The sequence below is a fragment of the Heterobasidion irregulare genome (genome assembly GCF_000320585.1).
Source record: "Heterobasidion irregulare TC 32-1 unplaced genomic scaffold scaffold_02, whole genome shotgun sequence".
Lineage (NCBI taxonomy): Eukaryota > Fungi > Basidiomycota > Agaricomycetes > Russulales > Bondarzewiaceae > Heterobasidion > Heterobasidion irregulare.
In genome coordinates, this window is record NW_009258198.1 from 1,987,227 (window position 1) to 2,008,516 (window position 21,290).

The 21,290-nt window shown below is 55.4% G+C and overlaps 8 protein-coding genes across 8 annotated transcripts; 3 read left to right on the forward strand and 5 right to left on the reverse strand.

The window, feature by feature from the left end:
• Positions 1-1,279: 1,279 nt before the first annotated feature.
• HETIRDRAFT_310786 (uncharacterized protein) lies at positions 1,280-2,420 on the forward strand (the record flags this gene model as incomplete). Its single annotated transcript, XM_009544315.1, has 6 exons — positions 1,280-1,600; positions 1,659-1,767; positions 1,823-1,890; positions 1,960-2,079; positions 2,144-2,229; positions 2,288-2,420. The coding sequence occupies 6 exons, from the start codon at positions 1,280-1,282 to the stop codon at positions 2,418-2,420; spliced, it is 837 nt and encodes a 278-aa protein (XP_009542610.1).
• A 394-nt stretch (positions 2,421-2,814) lies between these two features.
• HETIRDRAFT_44242 (uncharacterized protein) lies at positions 2,815-3,868 on the forward strand (the record flags this gene model as incomplete). The annotated part of the gene is made up of 5 exons (XM_009543514.1): positions 2,815-2,944; positions 3,002-3,176; positions 3,246-3,359; positions 3,426-3,507; positions 3,596-3,868. 5 exons carry the CDS (start codon positions 2,815-2,817, stop codon positions 3,866-3,868), a joined length of 774 nt encoding a protein of 257 aa, XP_009541809.1.
• A 1,802-nt stretch (positions 3,869-5,670) lies between these two features.
• On the forward strand, positions 5,671-7,627 carry HETIRDRAFT_60534 (A-type ATPase). The gene is made up of 4 exons (XM_009543553.1): positions 5,671-6,257; positions 6,311-6,558; positions 6,612-7,029; positions 7,092-7,627. The coding sequence occupies exons 1-4, from the start codon at positions 5,729-5,731 to the stop codon at positions 7,571-7,573; spliced, it is 1,677 nt and encodes a 558-aa protein (XP_009541848.1). The 5' UTR covers positions 5,671-5,728; the 3' UTR covers positions 7,574-7,627.
• Positions 7,628-7,971: 344 nt separating this feature from the next.
• On the reverse strand, positions 7,972-9,108 carry HETIRDRAFT_457498 (uncharacterized protein; the record flags this gene model as incomplete). The annotated part of the gene is made up of 6 exons (XM_009544316.1): positions 8,983-9,108; positions 8,793-8,926; positions 8,654-8,731; positions 8,426-8,580; positions 8,252-8,354; positions 7,972-8,143 (listed from the first exon to the last, which is right to left on the reverse strand). Coding segments are annotated over exons 1-6 (756 nt in total), but the record flags the coding sequence as incomplete, so codon positions are not given.
• A 274-nt stretch (positions 9,109-9,382) lies between these two features.
• Positions 9,383-10,200, reverse strand: HETIRDRAFT_310663 (uncharacterized protein; the record flags this gene model as incomplete). The annotated part of the gene is made up of 3 exons (XM_009544317.1): positions 9,383-9,769; positions 9,840-10,065; positions 10,148-10,200. 3 exons carry the CDS (start codon positions 10,198-10,200, stop codon positions 9,383-9,385), a joined length of 666 nt encoding a protein of 221 aa, XP_009542612.1.
• A 321-nt stretch (positions 10,201-10,521) lies between these two features.
• Positions 10,522-11,148, reverse strand: HETIRDRAFT_414773 (uncharacterized protein; the record flags this gene model as incomplete). Its single annotated transcript, XM_009544318.1, has 3 exons — positions 10,522-10,602; positions 10,714-10,842; positions 10,894-11,148. The coding sequence occupies 3 exons, from the start codon at positions 11,146-11,148 to the stop codon at positions 10,522-10,524; spliced, it is 465 nt and encodes a 154-aa protein (XP_009542613.1).
• A 2,012-nt stretch (positions 11,149-13,160) lies between these two features.
• On the reverse strand, positions 13,161-15,159 carry HETIRDRAFT_470979 (uncharacterized protein). The gene is made up of 8 exons (XM_009544319.1): positions 15,038-15,159; positions 14,723-14,980; positions 14,542-14,662; positions 14,386-14,490; positions 14,192-14,329; positions 13,852-14,112; positions 13,641-13,789; positions 13,161-13,584 (listed from the first exon to the last, which is right to left on the reverse strand). Exons 1-8 carry the CDS (start codon positions 15,109-15,111, stop codon positions 13,221-13,223), a joined length of 1,470 nt encoding a protein of 489 aa, XP_009542614.1. The 5' UTR covers positions 15,112-15,159; the 3' UTR covers positions 13,161-13,220.
• Positions 15,160-15,406: 247 nt separating this feature from the next.
• HETIRDRAFT_407681 (uncharacterized protein) lies at positions 15,407-16,745 on the reverse strand. Its single transcript, XM_009544320.1, has 2 exons — positions 15,970-16,745; positions 15,407-15,894 (listed from the first exon to the last, which is right to left on the reverse strand). Exons 1-2 carry the CDS (start codon positions 16,492-16,494, stop codon positions 15,652-15,654), a joined length of 768 nt encoding a protein of 255 aa, XP_009542615.1. The 5' UTR covers positions 16,495-16,745; the 3' UTR covers positions 15,407-15,651.
• Between the last annotated feature and the right edge of the window lie 4,545 nt (positions 16,746-21,290).

Genomic DNA, 21,290 nt, shown 5'->3' on the forward strand with positions numbered 1-21,290 from the left:
TATCGACAAGCCTTCGTCCGAGTCTTCAACATCATAGACGGTCAGACCCTGAGGAAAGCTCAACAAGCGCTACCATCCATGCCAAAAGATCCGCAGATCGTGCAAACCGTACGACTTCCGCATGGTCAGAGTCTTGCATTGATCTGAATGCATAGATGAAGCGCGGGTATGATTCCATGCACCGGATGGTGGCGATGCCCATCCAATCAATCCACATCCCTGCGTGCCATGCATGTTGGAGTGCCAGTATAGATGCTTCGAGAAAGAGCTTCCAAGCATGTCCATAACGACGTTTATGTGAAGGTCAACTTTCAAGTTGAGACCACGTCGACTGCGGAATGGCTATGGTCGAAGGCGATGATGTCCGTAAACGGGACTGGCTAGGACATCCCAGACGACGCGTGTGCATGCCAAAGAAGAGGCGGCCAAGGCAGTATAGTTGTCGATCGAGAATGCTGGCTATTATACAGAGCGTGAACAGGGATGCTCATCCGTTCCATGCCTGACAGTGAAACGGTCAAGCATGAGAAAACGGGGAACAATTACGAGTATACGCTTGCTGATGGCGTGGGGTCAAATGCGGTCAGATACGGATATCCGGAGACCACGTCGGAGATTGAGGGAGAATCGCCGGCGCCGTTGCCTTTGGAGTATATAGAGGAGACTAGCTGGAACCAGCCGTGGGTGCAGATGACTGCGGGCGAGTACTGCGTGGCTGAAGGACAGCAATCGGGCTGTGATGGTCGGACAGATGTCGCCGCGTGCACTGGTGAGTGCTCGGGCGCTCTGCAGACGAAACGAGTGGCCAGGAACCGACTGATATTGCGCATTGCGTAATAAGTGCTGACACGGTCAGAATATGGGCAAGTGGCTATTCGACAGCCGCTAAAGGAGGTCGTCTGTTGTCTCAGACCAACTCACCGGCACCTCTGTGCTCGAACGCCTTGATCGGAGCGCTTCACTGTCGCTCACGCACGCCTACTACTCACGACCCCTCCATCTCTGTATTGTTTTTTTTTTCTCCTTTGATACTATTCCGCAATGTCCAGAGACAGGCTTGCCGCGATGAGGGTGCGTTTGTTTCTTGCTCGCGGGGCGCCATATGTGTTGATTGTGTGGGTGTGAACAGGCTCAGCGATTGCAGGGGCAGTCCCCCCAGAGCCCCCAGAGCCCTCCGGCTCCTCGAGGGGAGTATGAGATGACTGGGTTGCCGAACCAGGACGGCGCGGTGAACTGGAATGGTGCGGGGGTCAGCGTGCCCGCAGGTTCCGGAGGGGGGATGTCAGATTTTTACGATGAAGTAAATTTCTCTTATTCCTCGCCACGTTTTCGCGGGATCTTATCACGTCTCTGGACTTTGCAGATCAACTCCCTCCAAGATGCGATACAGGAATTCGACGGGAACGTCGCGAGAATATCGGACATGCATTCGCGCTCGCTGAACGCCATGGACGACGCTCTCACGCAGCAGAACGCCGCCGCCCTCGACGAGCTCGTCGCCAACACCAGGATGCTCAGCAACCAGCTGAGGAACCGCATCCAGGCTCTGGCGAAGCAGCCCACACCTCCTGGACAAGACGCGCGGATACGACAAAATCAGGTAGGCTCGTACGTTGGTCGCAAGCATCCCGCAGAAGTTCTGACGCTCGGGCGCGCAGACGCAACTTGTTAGGACACGGTTTATGGAGGTTCTCCAACGGTATCAGGAAATGGAGCGGGATTACCGCGCGAGGTACCGGCAACGGGTAGAGCGACAGTTCAAAATTGGTATGTGACGGCCGTGAGGATCAGCGACGTTTTACCCACCCCGAGAGCCCTCTAGTGAAACCCGACGCGACCCCTGAGGAAATTTCGGCAGTCGTCGATGACGATGACGGGCAAGGTGGACAAGTTTTCGCACAAGCGGCAAGTCGCCCCTCTCGCTCATTTGAATGCCTTTGCTGATATGTCGCCGCTCAGTTGACCTCTACGACGCGCTACCGCGAGTCGAGGCTCGCTTACAACGAGGTACAAGAACGGCATCAAGATATTCGCAAAATCGAAAACACCCTTGCTGAGCTCGCGACACTGTTTAACGACGTTAGTTACGCCATTCTGTGACGTGCTATATTTGTCTTACTTCTCACTTCTACTTTTTTTTTAGATGGACACTCTTGTTCTCCAGCAGGGAGAAGCCATCGACCAGATTGAGCAGTCTGCCACTCGAGTCGAGCATGACACAGAACAGGGGTCTGTCCTCGTTTGAAAAAATCGACCACGGCAGCAGAATATTGACCCCTTGTCCTAGGCTGAAACAGACAGAGATAGCGGTCAAGCATGCGCGCTCGGCGCGCAAAAAGCGCTGGATGTGCTTCTTCATCTTTTTGCTCGTCATTGCCATCCTTGCCATCGTTCTCGGTGTTGTGTTGGGCAAGAAGTGAACAGGTTTCTGACAGCGCTCGTGATTCGTGTTCACAACGGAATTGGTTCATCTATCGTCTATGCCTGGACACTATGTCGGACGCCATTCTTCTACTTAGCTTTAATTTCTGGATCTCTGCTTCATGTAGTGCTCTTTTTAATTATTTTATTTGACGACATCAAAGACGAGGGGCATTGGTGTTCGGGTGTTTCGGCACATGTCGCATTTGTCATACTGCCCTTTTCTGAGGATTTTCATGAAAAAAGCCAAGTGCACGGGGAAGCGGACGGAGCGTGCTGACGGGGTGTTATGACGTGGGACGCGGCATGGGGCGGCATCCCCTGGGCGCGGACGGTCTGAGTCCTCGAGCCCCCTTCCTCCCTCACGCCCACCCCCATCCTTCGTGTCCCGTCATGTCAGGAAAACAGCCCATCCAGCGTCGCCGCAGACACTCGGACGTCGTCGACCCAAAACAAGCCGTCGATCTCGCCACGGCACAGACCTACTCTGAGAATGTCTTTCTCTTCGTGCCCAACCTTATCGGTAGGTTCTCATAGGGTTTCATGAGCAGCAGCGCGCCCCGCTTACTTTGCCGCCCAGGCTACTCGCGGGTCCTCCTCGCTGCTGTCGCGCTGCATTTCATGAGCTACCATCCGAAGTACTGCACGCTCGCGTACTGCATCTCCTGTCTGTTGGATGCCGTGGACGGCCAGGCGGCGCGGGCGCTGGGCCAAACCTCAAAATTCGGTGCCGTCTTGGATATGGTCACCGACAGGTGCGTTGCTGGCTGCCCCGCCGCACGGGTCGCGTCGCACGACTGACAGAGGGGACGTTGAACGCGCAGATGCACCACGTCGTGTCTCCTATGCTATCTGGCCTCCGTATACCCAGACTTCGCCCTCTTCTTCCAGTTCCTGATCGCTCTGGACTTCGCGAGCCACTACATGCACATGTACAGGTAGCGGAGCCGTCCTGTCTATATCCGTTCATCGCCCCTGACCTGAGCGCCCGCACCTCCCGCCAGCTCGCTCGTCACGGGCTCGCGCAGCCATAAGCTCGTCACGAGCGACGTGAGCCGGATCCTATGGCTGTACTATAACGATTCCGTGAGTCCCGTCTCCCGCGCGCGCGCGCGGTCCGTTGAGCGTCACACGACCGGGCTGACCTGACCTGACGCGACGCGACCGCGGATAGCGGACGCTGTTCGTGATCTGCGCGGGCAACGAGATGTTCTTCGTCGCGCTGTACCTGATGAAGTGGGTGCAGACGCCAATCGGGCTCGGGCACCCGCTCGTGGAGGACCTGACGTGGCCGCAACTGATCGCGATCCCGACGGGGATCATCTCGTTCATCAAGAACATCATCAACGTCGTGCAGCTGTGGAAGGCGTCGAAGATCCTGGTGGGGGTGGACCTCGCGGAGAGGAAGCAGGCGCGGGAGGAGGGGATGCGGTCCAAGGCGTCGTAAGCGGGGGTCGTGTGCGGAGTGTGAGCGACGAGCGTGCGTTGGTGTTTCGCCACGGCCGAGCGCGTCAGCTTTCTACATATGAGCCTCGTTATTGCATACACTACATGCTGGGTGCCCGACTGTGATATTCCGTACTAATTCGACATTTTTACCGGACGGGAACGGTGAATTGGAAGTCAGCCGCTGCGGTGAGAAAGTTGAGTCAGCGAGTGGGCTGGAGGACTAACCGCTGCTGGTGAAGACGGACGAGGCGCATGCGCTCCCAATTTATTCTGCGCAGGGCCCGGCTGCAGCTCAGAAGGTCCTCCACCGACCCCATCCGCGCTCTCCTCTCCTACTCAAATCCCGCCTGCTATCCGAGGAAGGACCCCCCTCCCAGAAACACCCGCGTGTACAGGCGTGCTTCCTCCTCCAGCGCTCCTCCCCCGCCTTCCGTCCACCCTCCGCCCCCCGATGGCGAGGAACGCCCTGCAGACGACTCGGTCGGACCGTCCGAGGCAAACTCGTCGTCGGCGACAGCCCCGGGCGAGTCCCCGCCCCCGCCCCGGCTGCCCAGCGACCTAGATGTCCTATGGACCCCCGAATCTCTCGCAGAACCTTCCAATGCGACTGTTCTCCCGCCCCCAGAAATATACGAGGAGGCTCTCAACAACCTGTGGATCACCCTCCATCCCCAGACGCAGCACAAGGCCGCGTACACCTCCGTCTCGGGCCCTCCGGTGGAGCCGACCCTTGCGCTCTACTGTCCGATCGAAGGGGGCGACTACATCGTCGACGAGACCGTCCGCGAGATGGCTCGCCAGACCAAGGCCGACGTCGTCGTCCTGGACGCCGTCCAGCTCGCCGCTGCGCAGTACGGTCATTTCGGTCCATGTGAGTCCCAAGTCATCCTTCCAGGCATACCGCGTGCTGTGCTGACTGATGCATGCCCCGCACCCCCAAGCTGCCAGTTGCCTTCAGCTCTCCCCGAACCCCCTCCATTTCGCCTCCCCGTCCCCCTCCCCCGCGCGCCCTGCGCGACTCGAGTCTTTCTACGAGGACGATGAGACCCCCGACATGTCCCCGATGGGCATCCCCTCGCAGATGACCTTCCAGATCATGACGCCCTCCCGTGCCGCTCGCACCGCTGCGACCTCTCCCGCCCGCGGAAAATCCGCAGCCATGCGTGATTTTTTCGACCGCCTAGTCAACATACCCGGTCCAGACACCCCGGGATCGTCGTCTTCACGCAGGCCGCGCATCATCTACGTCCGCGACTTTGGCACCCTGTCCGCCTCGTCCGCCTCTTGGTATCCCGCGCTCGTGGCCGCTGTCCGCCAGCGGCGCCAGGGCGCCCTCGTCAGCCCCTCCGGTCCTGTCGCGAGCCCCGTGACGATCGTGTTCGGCATCGCACCGCCCATCGCCGAGCCCCCGTCCACGTCCGCGCCCAACCTCGGCGGGCAGGGCATCGTCAATCTCCTCATGAGCAGGAGCTCGCCCTCCGCCGCCAACGCGCCCGCCGCGCGACCCGGCAAGTCCGACTGGAGCGAGGACGAGGCGGCGCAAAAGTCGAGGGAAAAGCGGCTGCGGGAGCGCCTGCGCAAGTGGGAGAAGGGCGACGCGGCGCTGTACGCTGACCTGCCGAAGCTCTTGGTCGGGCAGGACCAGGGCGGCGACGAGCGCGGCGGTCTGGGCGGCCCGCCGGGCGTCGTCGTGATCGGCGGGTCTAGTGGGTTCAGCAGGCTCTTGGAATCTGGGATCGTCGGGCGCGCGGGCGCGAGGCCGAGTGGTCCGTCCGAGTCGCCGAAGCAGTCGCCCTTTTTCCGGACTTCGATCCTGGTGCCTACGCTCCGGTCGGCGTCTCAGGAGCAGGCGTGTCGGATGGCCCGACGGAGGGAGATCAACGAGTTGACGATGCGGATGGGCGTGGGTGCCGTTGGCGGCGTGCTCCATCGGACGCACGGCTTGCCAGACGGGTCCTCTGCGGACGGCTTGGCCGTAGGCGAAAAGTCGGCCAGCGATACCGACGCCAAGAAGATGTGGGAGGACTGGGGCAACCGCATAGAGAACTGGTCCGCTGTGAAGCAGATCGCGGATCAAGCGGTCGGGAACATGATATCGCAAGGCTCAGCGGCGACATCTGGCGCGAAGGCGGGCACTCTCGAGACGGTCGTTGTTGGGTGGGGAGATATACATAGAGCTTGGGCTGCTCAGCGAACTTCACATGATATTCGCAAGGCGTGGATGCAAAAGTCTTATGTCAAGTCGCCTCGGGAGCAAGAAGAGGCGGACGAAGACGGGGACGAGGGCAAGACGGCCGAAGGGACGGACGAGGTCGTCGAACGCCTCAAGCAGGATCCCGAGCTCGATTCTCATCAGCAGGAGTTGTTGGGATGCATCGTCGACGCAAGCGAGTATCTCAGTTTGCTAGTTCGTTCCTGTGCGCTGACGCCCTTTCTATAGCCTCTATGCCGACGTCTTTCAGCCAAGTGCATCTGCCCACTCATACAATCGATGCCATACGGACAATGGTATCGTTACCGCTTTTGCACCCCTTAGCGTTCCAGCACGGTATCTTGAAGGAGCACGGCATGACTGGGTGTCTGCTCTTTGGGCCCCCAGGAACCGGCAAGACGCTCGTCGTTCGAGCCCTCGCAAAGGAGGCGGGATGTCGGATGCTCGCCATCTCGCCCTCGGACGTCATGGACATGGTGAGATCGAGTCCGCTCGTTCGTCGCACAGCTTCTCACGTGATCATCAACAGTACGTCGGCGAGGGCGAGAAACTCGTGCGCGCTGTCTTCGCGCTGGCTCGGCAGCTGTCGCCGTGCGTGGTCTTCATCGACGAGATCGACGCCCTCTTCGGTGCGCGCTCCTCTGCGCGCGCGTCGGGTGGGGCCATCGCGCACAGAGGCGTCATCACGCAGTTCATGCAGGAGATGGACGGTCTGAGGTCATCCAGGGAGGACAACGTCATCGTCATCGGCGCGACGAACAGACCGTTCGATCTCGATGACGCAGTGCTCCGGAGGTTGCCCCGCCGACTGCTGGTGGACCTTCCTGGCGAGAAGGAGCGCGAGGAGATCCTCAAGATCCTTCTGCGTGACGAGTCGCTTGCGTCAGACATTGATCTGAAGGCGCTCGCGCAGCTGACTGGGAGCTTCTCGGGCTCGGATCTGAAACGTGAGTGGCCAGTCGGTGTATGTGTATTTTTTTTCTATTTTACTGATGCTCTTATGTCGCAGATCTGTGCGTTGCTGCAGCTCTGGATGCTGTGAAAGAGAACGTCGTCGTTCCGTGGGCACTGACATCGCAGGCCGGACCTGTTCAAACGTCGCCAGACAAAGTGCCCGAGAGTGTCCCCGCTATCGTGGCCGACGTGAACGTGAAGGAGACGGAGCCTGCTGAAGACGCGGCAAAGGATGCGCCGCCGAAGCTCGCGGCACCGGCCGAAGCCTCGCCGCCCCCTGCGTCCAGTCGCATCCTCCATCTGCACAATTTCACAAAGGCACTGAAGGAGATCACGCCCTCCTCTTCCGAGTCCCTCGGCAGCCTGGCCGATCTTCGCAAGTGGAACGAAGAGTTCGGCGAGGGGCGCAAGCATCGCAAGCGGCAGGTCTGGGGCAAGGATCGGTTCGGGTTCTCACACCGGCTGGCCGAGCCCCCGTCAGAGGAGGGCAAGGTGGCTGCGCCTGGCAGTGTACAGGGTATGGGTCCGAGTGTATGATTGAGATTGTAATACATTGGTATTAAGATAGACGTCAATGCTTCGTGACTTTAATTTTTCCGCCTGCTCCTCCTGGCTGGGGCTGGCTGGGGACTGTCTTCTTCGTCGACGTCCATCGATTCGTCTACTTGAGATGCACTGTAGATGTCGTGTACATGAGCTTTGAAACGTCGAGGAGAGATTTGAAACAGAGACGGACTTCGGTGCTTTGGCGCGACTGCGGCCATTCCTTCCATTTGGCTGCGACTGCGTCGGCTCAGGATCGGCTTGGGTCGCATTCGCCTCCACCTCCATCATCTCTTGACTGTCGTCCGCCACAAAATCCTGGCTCAGCTCGCCCTCTTCCTCCTCGTCGCTCCCCGCGCCAGATTTCTTCCTGCGCTCCCTCCTCTTCGCGTCGTCCGCGCTGGCGGCCTTCTCCCCGACGAACAGCAGCCTCTTCTCGTTCGCGGACCAGTCGGCGGTGCAGGCGGGGCACTTGTGCTTGCTGTTGCGGTAGTTCGCGAAGCAGTGGTCGTGCAGGCGCGCCTTGCAGTTCGCGGTGAAGCAGCCGATGCCGCGCGTGACGATCTGCGCCGCGCGGGCGTGCGTGGGGCGGGTTGGCGCGTGCGTGGAGCGCGTCAGCGCTTGGATTTTCTGTCTAGGGGGTAGGGGATGGGGCGTGGAGAGGAGGCGCACCTCGAAGCAGACGGTGCATTCGACGACTTCGTCTGCGTATGTCGATCTGATGTACGGCTGGAGCTCGAGCAGCGTGCGCGTCGAGAGGGAGTACCGGCCGCGGCTGCTCCGCCGCACCAGTGGTCAGTGTTGTGTGTGCGTGTGCGTGTGGATCGCGGAACTGGGGCGACGCACGGGCTTTTGTTCAGCCATCCCTTCGCGACGAAGCTCGCGAGCACGATCTCCGCCTGCGTCTTCGTCATGCTCGACTTGAGCGCCGCGGTCTCGCGCAGCGCCGCAAGTGACGACACGGAGTACGACTCGTTCGGCGCGAGCATGATGCGCTCGACCTGTGCGTCGAGAAGGGCAGCGCGTCAGGTGCGTGGGGACGGGCGGGCGTAAAGATGAGAGAGCGGGATTTACGAGGGCCTTGAAGTACGCGATTTCGAGCGGCGAGTAGTCGGTCGCTATCTGCGCGAGCTCGTCGCCCTTGCGGTTGACCTTTTGTGTGCGGCGAAAAGATAAGCGGGTGGGGAGGATCATGAGGGAATGGATGGGTTACCAGTGCACACATTTGCCTCCCGGTGATCTCGTCGTGGAGGAACGCCAGCTCCAGGTCCAGCGGGTCCAACGCATTGTTGACCGATATTATGAACGCGTCGTAGTTGTCGTTGATGTTCAGGGTATCATCCGCAGCTGATACCGCCAGACATGGGCAGCTTGTATCGTGAGACAGCCAGAGCAAAGCCTACCTCGGACAGCGGCGATGCATCTGCCAACCAAAAGTTCCGTCAGCTTTTTCGAGAGGTATCTGCGGGATAGGACGGCCTGGATGAAGAGTTTTTGGGCGTCGTCGCGAGAGGGCATGGCGGAGCTGCAGACAAAGACGCGACGAAAAGCGCGTTAATTATGATCGCGTCCGACGCCGCCAGGCTGATGCCACGCCACACCCGCGTGTTCGTATCCGCAAAAGTATGTACTCGTACATGCAGGAGACGCAGGTCCAGCAGAGTTCTTAATGGACTAGAAATTCCGCTACTAACTATATAGGAGCTTTTTACATTGTACCATGTGGTAAACATCACGTCGTAAACTAGTCAAGAAAAGTCCGTCCATCCCTTCCCGGCGACCCTCGACCCGCTTCAGCTCGAATCATAGTTTGGGCACGCGCAACGTCTTGCTCACCATTGCCGCGGCCCATAGTCCAAACACGAAGCTCACCCAGTGAATATCTCCAGCACCGTCTTGCCCTTCCCACAAGGCGACCTTGCCCCATGGGATGCCTTCCTTGCCTTCGATCCATCCGTGTTTTGTCCACCATGCCAGGAGACTGACGAGAGCCAGCGAGGAGGGGATCGGGAGACCCTCGAAGTAGTGCGCTTTCCCTGTGGCATCCTTGGGAACGCTTGCAACGGTCGCGTTGAACCGGGCGAGGCGAGCGAGTCCACAACAGATGAAACAGGTCAACGCGACAGTGTCCAGGAAGGTGCGCAGGCCGACAGCAAACGCCAAAACCGCGGGCGCGACGCCGAACGATATCTGCACAAGTGCGATCGACGATGAGTGCTCGTTCGGCATCTTTCGCACGAGAGGGCGAGACGAGACGTACGAGGTCGGCCAACGAATCGAGTTCCTGGCCTATCATGCTGCTGGACTTTCTCCACCTCGCAACTTTGCCGTCGAAGAAATCGAACATCAATCCCGCAAGGGGGAGCAGGTGCGCCATCCACAGATACGACTCGTCGTTCGTAAGGAGGTACCGCGCCGACGAGAACACGGAGAATGAGCCGCAGACGCCGTTCATTATGGTGACGAGGTCAGCAAGCCTGAAATTCCTGTACGTCGGAGAGGTGTACATATATACACATAAGTGTTCCGTTGGTGATTTTGTGTGCAAACATGAAGCACTCGCCTGACCAAAGAGAAATGACCGTCCGTGTCTGGGTACTGGTGCAAGATCTCGCCGCCATTAGGAGAGCTAGGCTGTGTGGGCGTAGGCTTGCGTTTACTCATAGAATTCGTAAAATAGATGTCTTCGTGAGATGGATGAACGCGACACAGGACGGAGAGGACAAGGAAGGCAGAACACCGCTCCAGCGGAGCCTTTCGGTCCCTTTTTGCAGGACACTGTAGTTACGTAATCGACACGCAGCCTTCACTTGAATCTCCGGCGTTGGCGTCGTGCACAATATCGCATTGGTTATTGCCGTTGTTCACAAGCGGTCCTACAAGTCGGATATATTTCAAAAAGATAGCCAATCCCCGCGCGAACGTCATCATCATCAAGGACCTCAACCAGGGCTTCGTTTGGCCTTTTGCAGGATCACGCGAACCTTGTCCCAGACGCAATCCAAACTATGGCTGACCTGCTGCTCGATCCAAGTTCAAATCAGTCGTGGTCAATCCCCACAAGATGCAAAAAAGAAAACAGAACGAGTGCGTCACTAGCCAGAAGGATGAAAATTGAAGATTCAAGTACTCACCGAAAAGAGCAAACCCATCTTTACGAGCTGGCTGTAGCCAGTCTGCACAGGCTCGCGCTCAGGCTCACTGATCATACGTTTTCCATTGGGGAATCGGTAATTGGTAGTCTCGGAGAAAGAAAGAGGCAACTGGGCCGCGTTGTCAATTCAATGACGCGCTGAAAGAAACACCGAACGCACCGCGGGAGGGGACGCTAATCCATCCCAGTAGTCATCGAAATCAAATGAAGGCAACACAGGCTGTTGCGAAGATCGTGAGTACGTATTGCTTCGACCAAAAGGCACTCCCAAACGAACTCCATATATACTATGCTCATTTCCTGAATTCGGGGATTCCTGAAGTCTCAACGAGGGCCAAAACAGGTAAACCTCGTAGTCACCGTCGTCCACGTTCAGCTCTGAAGGAACAGGGCGGTCTTGAACAACTTCCTGCATGTCGATACAAGATGGAGTGACGGTTAGAGGGACAAAAAGCGAGCCTCTCGGCAAGCTTGAGCATTCTATTTATTAGGAGAGCGGTGAACTCTCAAGGTAAGGAAGAAGCCGTAAAATGCCAATTGGCATGCTCTCGAGCTCGCCGCGACGCGGCGCGCACGCGCCTACAACTCCCCGTTTCTGCACGAACACGCATTCTGCATATCAACTGGGTACCTCGACAACGACAATCTGCGCTCGAAAGGACCCTCTGGGGCAGAAGTATATGCAAATGACACGACTATGTCTCTTGGAATGCCTCCAAAGCTCTATCAGAGCTGTAAACTCGAATATGCAGAGATGCTTGCATTGCACCCACTTGGCACAATGATCAAAGTCGGAAGACTGCTTGACTGGACAATGATGTCTGATGGAGAATGGGGAGCCTAGGCCATCTCCGTACCAGTCCCGCTATCCTGCACTGCGCAAGCAACTGTTCTAGACAGATTTGTGAACCAGTGTGCGAGGGCAATCTGAAACGAGAAGTCTAGGCCTCATTGTGCATCCTCCATCTGGTATTTCCAATACCGCTCATCGCACACATCTCTGCTTAGCTCTGCCTCCGAACAAAATAGAGGAAACACTCGTGTCAATTCCCGCGACACTGTTCCCTTTGTCGACCATCGTCATGGAGGGCATCACAGACCACAACAAACGGGTGCAGACATGTGACATTTCATGTGACGCGTGACACGTACTCCGTCTGGTGTGAACGACGAAGAACATCAAGCCTGCCCCCCTGCTTGTGTTTCCCGGAAAACCGAGCCAAGACAAGATTCAAAAACTCACCAACGCACTTTTCGGGTTTGAAAACCGCAAAAGCCTAGTAATGGCCACTGAGCCCTCTCCATCAAGCCTGTCCGTCGTTGTCAAACCCGACGAGGCGCACTCGGATTGAGTGATTGATAGCTATCCAGGAATGTTTCGACATGCAAGCAGAAGACAAGAAGATCGTCAAGAATCTGGGATTGATGCTGCGGATTGACTGAGTACTTGTAGAACCTTGCCTGCAACAAGTCGCCGTGAAGTGGCTTCCGGGCTCCTAGGCTTCAAGGCAAACAGCTATGACAAGAAAAGAATAATGCATGGTACCATCACCCAGACCAGAATTCAGACCCCAATTTGCAAGCAAATCCAACCGTTAGACGTTCGAAGGCATCTCAGCGTCTCTGCTCCTCATCGAATGTCGCGGTGAGAATCCAAGTCCATCTCCATTTTGGCGGTTCCGAGCTCGTGGACGACATCTGTGAGCGACCAGTTTGCATGATGGATCGTTAGAGCAATAATTGGACGGTTGAAATGGATTGGCCGTGGGTTGCCAGAATTGTCATCGCGGTGCAAGCGAGGTGGGCTATTGCATGCGGAAACAGCCCCCAATTCAGCTTTTGGTCTCCGCAATCCCGTTGCCCACCCTCTCGCTCGCCTCTCGCTCTCCCCCCATCTATTCCTGCCCCCGCACATATCTGCGCCCCGAGTTCCTCCTGGTGGTTCAGGAGAGAAATTTTCCGCCCCCCTCCTTCGAAGCTCAAGCCCCTCAACACAGTGATGCACACAATATTCCACAAGCTATCGACTTATCTGCCTACGTCACCATACCGCAAATCTCTTTGAACTTCACCTTATCCCGCTCCTAAAGATCTTTAACAATTCATCTCACGACATCCGCGATCATTGTACAACTCCCACCAATATTGTCAGCCATTCTCAAGATGTATCAGGCTGTAACAGGGCGTAACTCAACTCTCAATGTTTACTGCCAATGCGAATCATCCCTAATAGAACCTCAGCCAGAATCCACCACATTTCTGTACCTTCTCCGACCCCCCCTCGATTACATGCCAAATCATCTGTTCAGGAGTTGAACAAATGACGAAGTGTACTGCCTGAGCCCTGTGGCACAATAGATTCGCTTCACTTCGTTGCCACCCCAGACTGATGCCATTCAATCTCCCTTGCCATGGCACAATGACTGCAATGGTATGGACAATCGTATCTAGCCAATCTATAAATACACGCTCATAGGTATCGCACAATCAAGAACCCATCACAACATCTCCGTCTACCTCCACTTTGACCGCCTCAATCGCCGCTCTCTCCAACTCCATACTCCTTGTAACGTACTGATTCGGGTGTGTGATACTCTCACCGCCTCCGACACCCTCACCCTTCTTCACACCCCTGTTTGCATGTGTGATCTCGAACACACGTGTGCACGCGACGTGATAGTGGCCACCCTTGACCGTGTTGAGGATCTCTGGTAAATCGGCCGACGTCAGACCTTGTGAAGAGTAGGCTGAGAGTAGGGCCGTTTGCAGATTGTCGATAGAGAAGTGGCGGTATGGACAGCCGTGCGAGTCGCTCGATCCCGGCTGATCGCTCGTCAGGATCTGTTGACAACTATCGGAGATATTTCAGGAGGCCCTCGCAAAGATAAAATTTGCTGGAGAACAAACCTCCTCGCGGGGTAATTAGCTCGCTTGCCTTCCAATCCATACGAATGCCGAATGTTATATTTGTAATTTTTGTTGAATTGATCATCTGTGAAGCCACTGAAAGCTCTGCGCCAAAATAAGAGCGCTTCATCCACCGACAGGCCAAGAGCCTTGAGAGGTAGAATGTAGTAGCATTTAGTATATGGCAATCAAGCACGTCGTGACTGCTTACCTTCAAAAAAAGGCCATACTGTAGCCTACCGAAGTGTTTGAGATGGCGCTTCTGCTTGAGATTATCCTGAAGATTCCGCATGCACATCGGGAAATGTTTCCGCGAGAGGTCTTCGACCATGTCAGCTGTGATACCATCGACGGATTTCAAACCATCCGCCCATTCGGATGATGCGCCAGCTAGGAAACCTTGCGAGAGGTTCGCGAGGATAGGATCAAGACGCGTATCTTCGTCTAGTCGAGGAAGTGCTTTGGCGGTCACCTGTATTTGCAAAAAGAAAAAAGAAAAAAAGAAGAGATCAGATGAGAGCGAAAGGAAGTACAACGTTAATTCGGCGTACCTCCAAAGATTTTTCGAGGTGATTTTGGAATTCCTGAAACACGATGCTGGACTGTTCTCGGGCGGGAACATAGGCCCACCCGCCCTTGAGAAACACTTTGCGTTTTTCGACAAGATCTGGTACACGAGTCCATCTAACCTGAATAAATTTGTTATGAAGGATATCGACGATGGAGAAGGGAGAAGGCGCATCACCTTGAAAAAATCTTCTGCTTTATCTGTAGATGTATCAAAGACCCTGATACCGGATGTAGCTGCCTCAAGCTGAGAAGCATACATGGCCTTTTCCTTGTCGTCCACCTTTTCCAGAGCCTGTCAGTCGCAGAGCGGGCTGCAGAACGTTCTACATACGAAAGACCATGCAAAGTCTCTGGAGCTCAGGAACGCCTTCCTTTCGGCAGCGCCATCCGTGTCATATCTTACACGAAACAATGTTGCCTCTGCCTTAACAAAGCGTCGACGCAGCTCCTCGCTACGAAACGAGTTACGTCTCTAAGCTGGGCATTGAGGGGCATGGAAGAATTCCACTCACGAGCGACAGAATGCCAAACGCAGAACGAAGTGTCCGATGTGATCTTTTCTCCTCTGCGCATCTCTGTCCACCGTATACGCGCTTGTGGCGTTGAGTGGGAGGTGCTTCTCGCACTGCATGATGGCAATGGTCCTCAGTTCATCGTAAGGTCGGTTGCGCGCGAAGCAGGACTCTATCTCTGCCAGAACGCGCAAGCGGTCTATGGCACACGTCTCGAATTCCTCCACGGTGATATCGTCTACTGGTGGTTTGTCATAGCTGCACCTGAAAGTCAGTGCTGACATCCTTGTTTGAGACGAGAAAGATCGGACAAACAAGTTGAGCCGGTGAGGATATTTCAGACCTGAGTGTTTTTCAACCTCAAGATTTCCTTGTCTTCCTTTGTACATGGTGTTCGGTCGTGTACCTCGATGAATCGGTTGAGAGCCGTACTTGATAGAGAGAGAAAGTTCCAAGATCTCATCGGACGCGCCGACACGAGATCGCGTTACGTCACGCGTTCAGGTCGCGAATTTGAATTAATATCAATTCCGATTGACAATGGCAGATTGGGAGTAAACTTTGGTTAAAAACATAATTTTCCCAAAATTTACCTCCGATCTCACCATGCCGTCTTGTATTTTCCTCTGAATCAACACGAGAAATTAAATGCAGGGTAAATTTTATCTTGTCGCGCATATGCGAACGGTCAGGGAAAATGTTATAGGGACCAGTCGTCAGATAGCACTCGCGTTGCCAGATACAATTTAGATAAAAGCCGACGATGTCATATAAATACACGGTTTTCATAAATCCATATGCAACACCCAAGTTCCATACTTGTGAAACCTCAAAAAGCGGATGACAACTTCGAGAGCAATAGAAGAGCAAAAAAGAGCAAAGCAGAAAACGATGAGCCAAGGTAACAGAACGTGCTGGCAGTGGCAATCTTATCGACTCCGCATACGAGCGACGTATCCCTGCTTGTGCTGTTCCGCTTGGGGGTGGTCCGATTCGTACCCCTCGAACGTGACGCCGGGTCTCCGTCTGCGCGCGCCGCCGCGATGACGAGCCTTCTCTTCCTCTTGGTTTCGCCAGTCTCCCGCGGCCTGCACCGGATCGCGTTGAGGTGGTGGAAGTCCTGGGGTCGGACTGCGAGTCGATCCAGCTGGTGACGTGATGATGGTGCTCGCCTGAGAAACAAGGACGGCCAAGCGTATAAGTTCGCGTTCACGGAAAGTAAATATAATCAGAAGTCTAACACTCACCGCGTTCGTGCCGTCCACTGCCTCGGCTGATGCAGCAGAGACTGTGCGATGTCTTTTGGAAAGCAAGCGAAACGGTCCAAAGCCATACGACCCACTCGTCTTCCTCTCACGGATATGATGTCCAGGAATTGGAACTGCTACAGGCGCGGCCATCCCATGACGCGAGGACGTCGTCGCGACCTTGGTACGTGGATCCACAGGAAATGGTGTTGACTTTTCCGAAGTCACCACCTTGGCCGGTACCGATCCTTGAGCCTCACGGCTGACCACTGGCTTTAATTGGGGAGGGGATGGAGGTTGTGGTTGTCTCGATGTTATCTTTGAACGACGAAGTCCAAGCGCAGATAATAACCCCCCTTTTTTCTTCTGTTCCTGATAGGACTGTGAAGAGGTCTGCACGACAGGAGCAGGAGAAACAGGAAGCTTCATTGGAGATCGCGCTATGGATGATGGTGTCATCAGGATTTCCGGTTCAGGGGATGGAGACGGCACTAGGGTGCGGGGAGCATACGAAGAACTAGCCATAGGAACATTCGCATACCGCGGCGCGGAAACTGGATCTGGTACAATTTGCGTCTGCGAATAAGAGCGCGCTGGCACGGTCGATGTTGTGGCCCTAGGTTGACTCGGCTGCGATTGCGATCGTGTAGGTGCAGGAGGTGGTGGCACTGGAGTGGTGGTGGAGGGGATGGTGGGTGATGGGACGTATGCATGATGTCGAATGTTCGTCTGGCGAGGAGCGGGAGTCGAAGGAGGAGCCGATCGAGAGATTGGCTGTATGGATGATGGGCCATTAAACGGGGCCGAAACTACCGGCTGTTGAGCACTATGACTGGTGGGAGGGTTGGAGACCGTATAGCCATAAACAGCAGGTGACACTGGAGGCATCAGGATGGAGCCTTGTGAAGATGGAGTATGACCCAGTAGTGTCGTTGATCCTGTCTCATGTGAGGGTGTGCGTGATGTGACTCGAGTAATGGCAGGAGTTGCTGCAACAGGAAAAGTTTGGGATCGTGGAGAAGGGTTGGTACCAGTGGATCGATGCTGGTGATGGCTGATGGAATTCGAATTTGCTACATTGGCGGTGTTCGGGGCATGCGTAGCATCTACATGCGTCTGAGACGAGGAGGGGTATACTGAGGTCGCAGGGTATGTTGAAGGAGTCGGATTGTAGAACATCGCTTGGGAGACATTAGTTCGTGAGGGGTCGTGAGCATACGGATGATCGTTAGTAGAACGTGGTAGGGGCTGAGAAGATGGACCCGGAGTTGGCTGAGAGTGCTGCACCACAGGTGGTTCCTTGGGAGGGGTATTGTGCGGCGTGGTCCGCGATCCTTGTCCTGGGGAAACCTTGGCGGGTTTGGGTGTTTGGAAAGTCACCCCGTATGCTGGATATGATGGATTAGGCACCGGCGTCTGGTTGTACTGCGTGTCCTGTCTTCCATGCCTGTCCTTTGACGCAGTGCCAAAATCAGATTGATAGGCCTGGGAAGGGTGAAGATAAGGCGGCTGGCTCGTGGACGAAGAATATTGATGGAATACCGTAGTAGGTTCTACGACATCTTCACGGAAAGGGAACCTAGAAGCAAGATCTGGCACAGCAGGGCTAGGATCGCTATATGGCGCTATGGGCCTGGAATTGGTATCATGTGCGTTGTACGTCGCCGCCGCGCCAAGTGGAGAGTGCTTCGGAGGAGAGGCATTGGAAGCGTGATAGGGTTGAGCCGTGGAATTCTGTGCTGTGCTGTTTGACCAAGAAGCTCCAGCAAAGTGATTTGGAAAGGCTTGCGGAGATGGAGCCTGCCGAGGTGTCTGTACCGACTGGAGAGCTGCGTAGGAAGACATGTACTGAGAGGGTCCTGGTTGGCTGCCAGATGTCATTGTGGCTCCCCACATATCCCTATCATGCGATGGGGTGCGTGACGGTACTGGAGCGGGAGTAGATGGAGGCGGGGCGGGTGTAAAAGAACGTGCAGGCGCCGGAGAGCGAGCTGACTCGGCTTGATGATCATGGGATAGAGATCTCACAGGGAGTATTGCAGCAGAAGGGACCATCAGTATTTGCTCCTCCTGATTTGGATGCGGTGTCGTTGCTCGTGAGGAGGCAGCATTGCCAGACCATTGACCAACAGGCAACGTTGAACGAGCATAGGGATAGATTGGCTGGGTAGAAGGAGGACGTGGAGGCTCCTGTGCATGGCTCTCGACAGGATTGGGGCGCAGGGATGGCTGATAAGCATGTTCGGGAGGAGAGTGGTTGTTTACATCTCCAGACACAGAAGGACGCAGATGAGCTTTTTGCTTCACAGTCTGCTCAGGTAGGTGCGAGTCGGACGGACCTTGGCCGGCCCTGATGCTTATGATAGGCGAAGGGTTCGAATGGATGACCCTTGGAGGTGCAGGTGCAGGCGCAGGCGTCGAGTCTTGCTTCTCCTGCTTTGGAGCAGGTGAAGCCTCCGAACGATCAAATGGCCAAGGGAGTCCATTCCTTGAGGGCTGTTTCTAGACGATACTGATATGAGTACTTGAAACTAAACCCGCTACATAGCACGCACCTCGTGCGTGCGTGACGAGCGTCCGACAGTCGCTGCTTTCTGCTGAGACGCCAAAGCTCCTTGAGTTGGAACAGTCGTACTGCGACTGGTCGAGGTCTCGGCAATTTGTCCGAGTGACCGAACAGTGTCGTACTTGTGGCTGCGCTAGATGGGGAGGTAAGTTGATGCGGATTAGTATAGAGTCTGCACAGACAATTACCTGCTCTGTCCTTGGAGCCGGTTGACTCTCATTCACTGCATAGCCAGGAGGATAAGGCACGGTCTCGCCTTGCGACCTGGACCGCTTGGAATGCTTTGTTCGTTCGGCTGGTTGTCCTGATTGAGCAACGGATGTCTGAAGAGCCGTGAGGTGTTTACGACCGAGATTCGCTGAAGTATTATCCGAATGATGCGCAGCAGGGATACTAGTCTGCGAAATATTGTGTTGACTAGTCGTAATAATCTAGCAGAAAAAGGCGTTCAACGGCTTCTGTGAAATATAAATATGGAGCGCTTACGCCGGTGTTTACTGGCAAGCTGTGCTCTTTATGGTGACTCCTGTGCCGTGTGGACACAGGTTTCCGCAGTGAACCGTCAGACTCGTCAGACTCCCTGATACGACCATGTCGGGATTCCTTCGCCACTGGCTGCATATAAGAAACACCTTGAGATGGATCCTCGACAGCTCGGCTCGGCTCGGCTCTACGCCTCTCCTCCCGCGCCTTCTGCTCCTGAAACCTCTCCTCAGCCTTGCGTCGTTCCTCTCTCTCTCTGCGACGCTCTTCCTTCCTTTTGCGCTTCTCCTCTTCAAGTCGCGCCTCCTCCTGTCGAAGCTCTGCCTGACGCTGCTCTTCCCGGCGCCTTTCCTCCCTTCGCATCTCCTTCTCCTTAGCTTTCTCTGCCTTCTCTGCCTCCTGCCTCCCATCCGTGCCGCTCTGCTGATGCCGACTTGAAGATTTCCGTGGTTCCTGGGGACGAAGAGCCCATCCTGGTGTTTGACTGGTGAACGGCACCGCACCGGACGTAGGCAGGGCTTGCCCAGGATTCGGAGGTCGTTGGCGAGAGCTCCTACCAAGATCATCTGCAACGCGAGCTTTTTCAACGGAAGGCGTGATTCGGTCGGCGGTTGCAGATCTTTGGTGATGCGCCCGCGTGCCAGGAACAGCCTCGGGGAATCTCTGAGCAGAAGTAGTTGGTACGACATTAGTTGATTGCGGTAATTTATGAGACGATGCCGTAGGGTACTGCGAGGAGGATGGGGGATACTGTGTCGAGGAGGGTGCATTAGCGGAACGAGAGGCCTTGCTCGAAGAGGGGACTGTGTTGTAATGCGCAGGTGGCCGAGAGGAAATATGGCCCTCGGACACGTACCCGCGACTAGACTGATGGTGCTTCCCGTCCGCCCTGCTGCTCACACGCGGGTCGGCGGTTGTTTGTTTCGCGGATGTTTTCTGTCGTGGACGGTCGGTGTCATAGTCGAGATGTGCGTCGGGTTTAGTTCTCCATATTTTATACTGGTTCATACCGGACGGACCGGGTCCGGGATGAGTCGATATCGACGAGTGAGTGAGGAATACAGGGAGAGCAATGGGCGCAGAGTTGGAGTGCGCCGGGAGATGTTTTGAAGGAAAGGACGCTGGAGCAGCTTTGTGGAGGTAGAGAGAAGGCCAGTTGCAGACATGAGGCCGGGGAGAATTGCCGTTTCGGTTCAGACGCGTCTGCGAGCCGCCATTTCTCGACTTCGCGCCTGCTCGTGGCAGTGTTCCCTTTTCGTATCAATCGCCGCTCATCTCTCGTCTCTGTGATCGTTGCATCCTCCTCGACTCATGATCAATCGGCTCACCCCATTCCGTATACTATTGCCGATAATCGAAACTAGTGATTACTGTCGAACGAAAGCGCATGATTAGACGTAACAAAAATCTGACACTTGTCGTAGGATACTTGATGAAGTATACCTTCCCTACACCGTGCCTGCTAGAGCGATTCAGATATCCTCTCTCTGGGACCATGGCTCCACCAGCAGAGCTATTCGGAGAGGGCGCTGTTGCGGGGGGGACTCATAATTAAACGACATGCAGGCCTGTGTGGAGTGAAGTATGCCTCGAAAAAACGTGTTCACCGTTCGGGGGAGTGTGATTGGGCTAAGGGTATGCCATGAGTTGAGAGGACAAATGGCATAGTGCGGAATGAGGGCAATCAAATCGGGACTGGTAAGACCCTGTAAGACCTCGATGAATTGCGGATGCGATCTTCTCTGACTTTGTACGGTGTAGATACATCAAGGCTCCCGGTAGTGACTCAGATGCCAGTGCTTCAGCTTTAGAAATGAGGTTGCGAGACACGGTGGACTTGATGCAAACGGCAGTTCTCACCTTGTCTGACCTGGGTGCAAAGCCAAGGAGAGAGCACAGTCTTTCTCATGGTCTGAATGAAGCATGTAGTGTTCAGAAAGCAGATAGTATTGGACGAGCTATATAAGAGTTTGGATACGAATTGAACAAGGTAGCGAAGAAGTAGTGTTTGCCCAAAATGTGAAGATGACAGCCGCGAAAAAACGAGACCGTCAATGAATCACGATAGGCGTACCGAGGAAGATGGGGGAGAAATCCCAACCTGCCCAGCCTCAAGACGAAGCTGAAACAGAAACCACCTCCGAACAGCTTGATATTACACAATTTTGACTCATTACCGACGGTGGACAGCGGAAAAGCTGGTGGAAGTGATATACCTCCCCGTCGAGACAATTTAAGGATCGTGTAGCATGGAAGCGAAATAATAATGGCT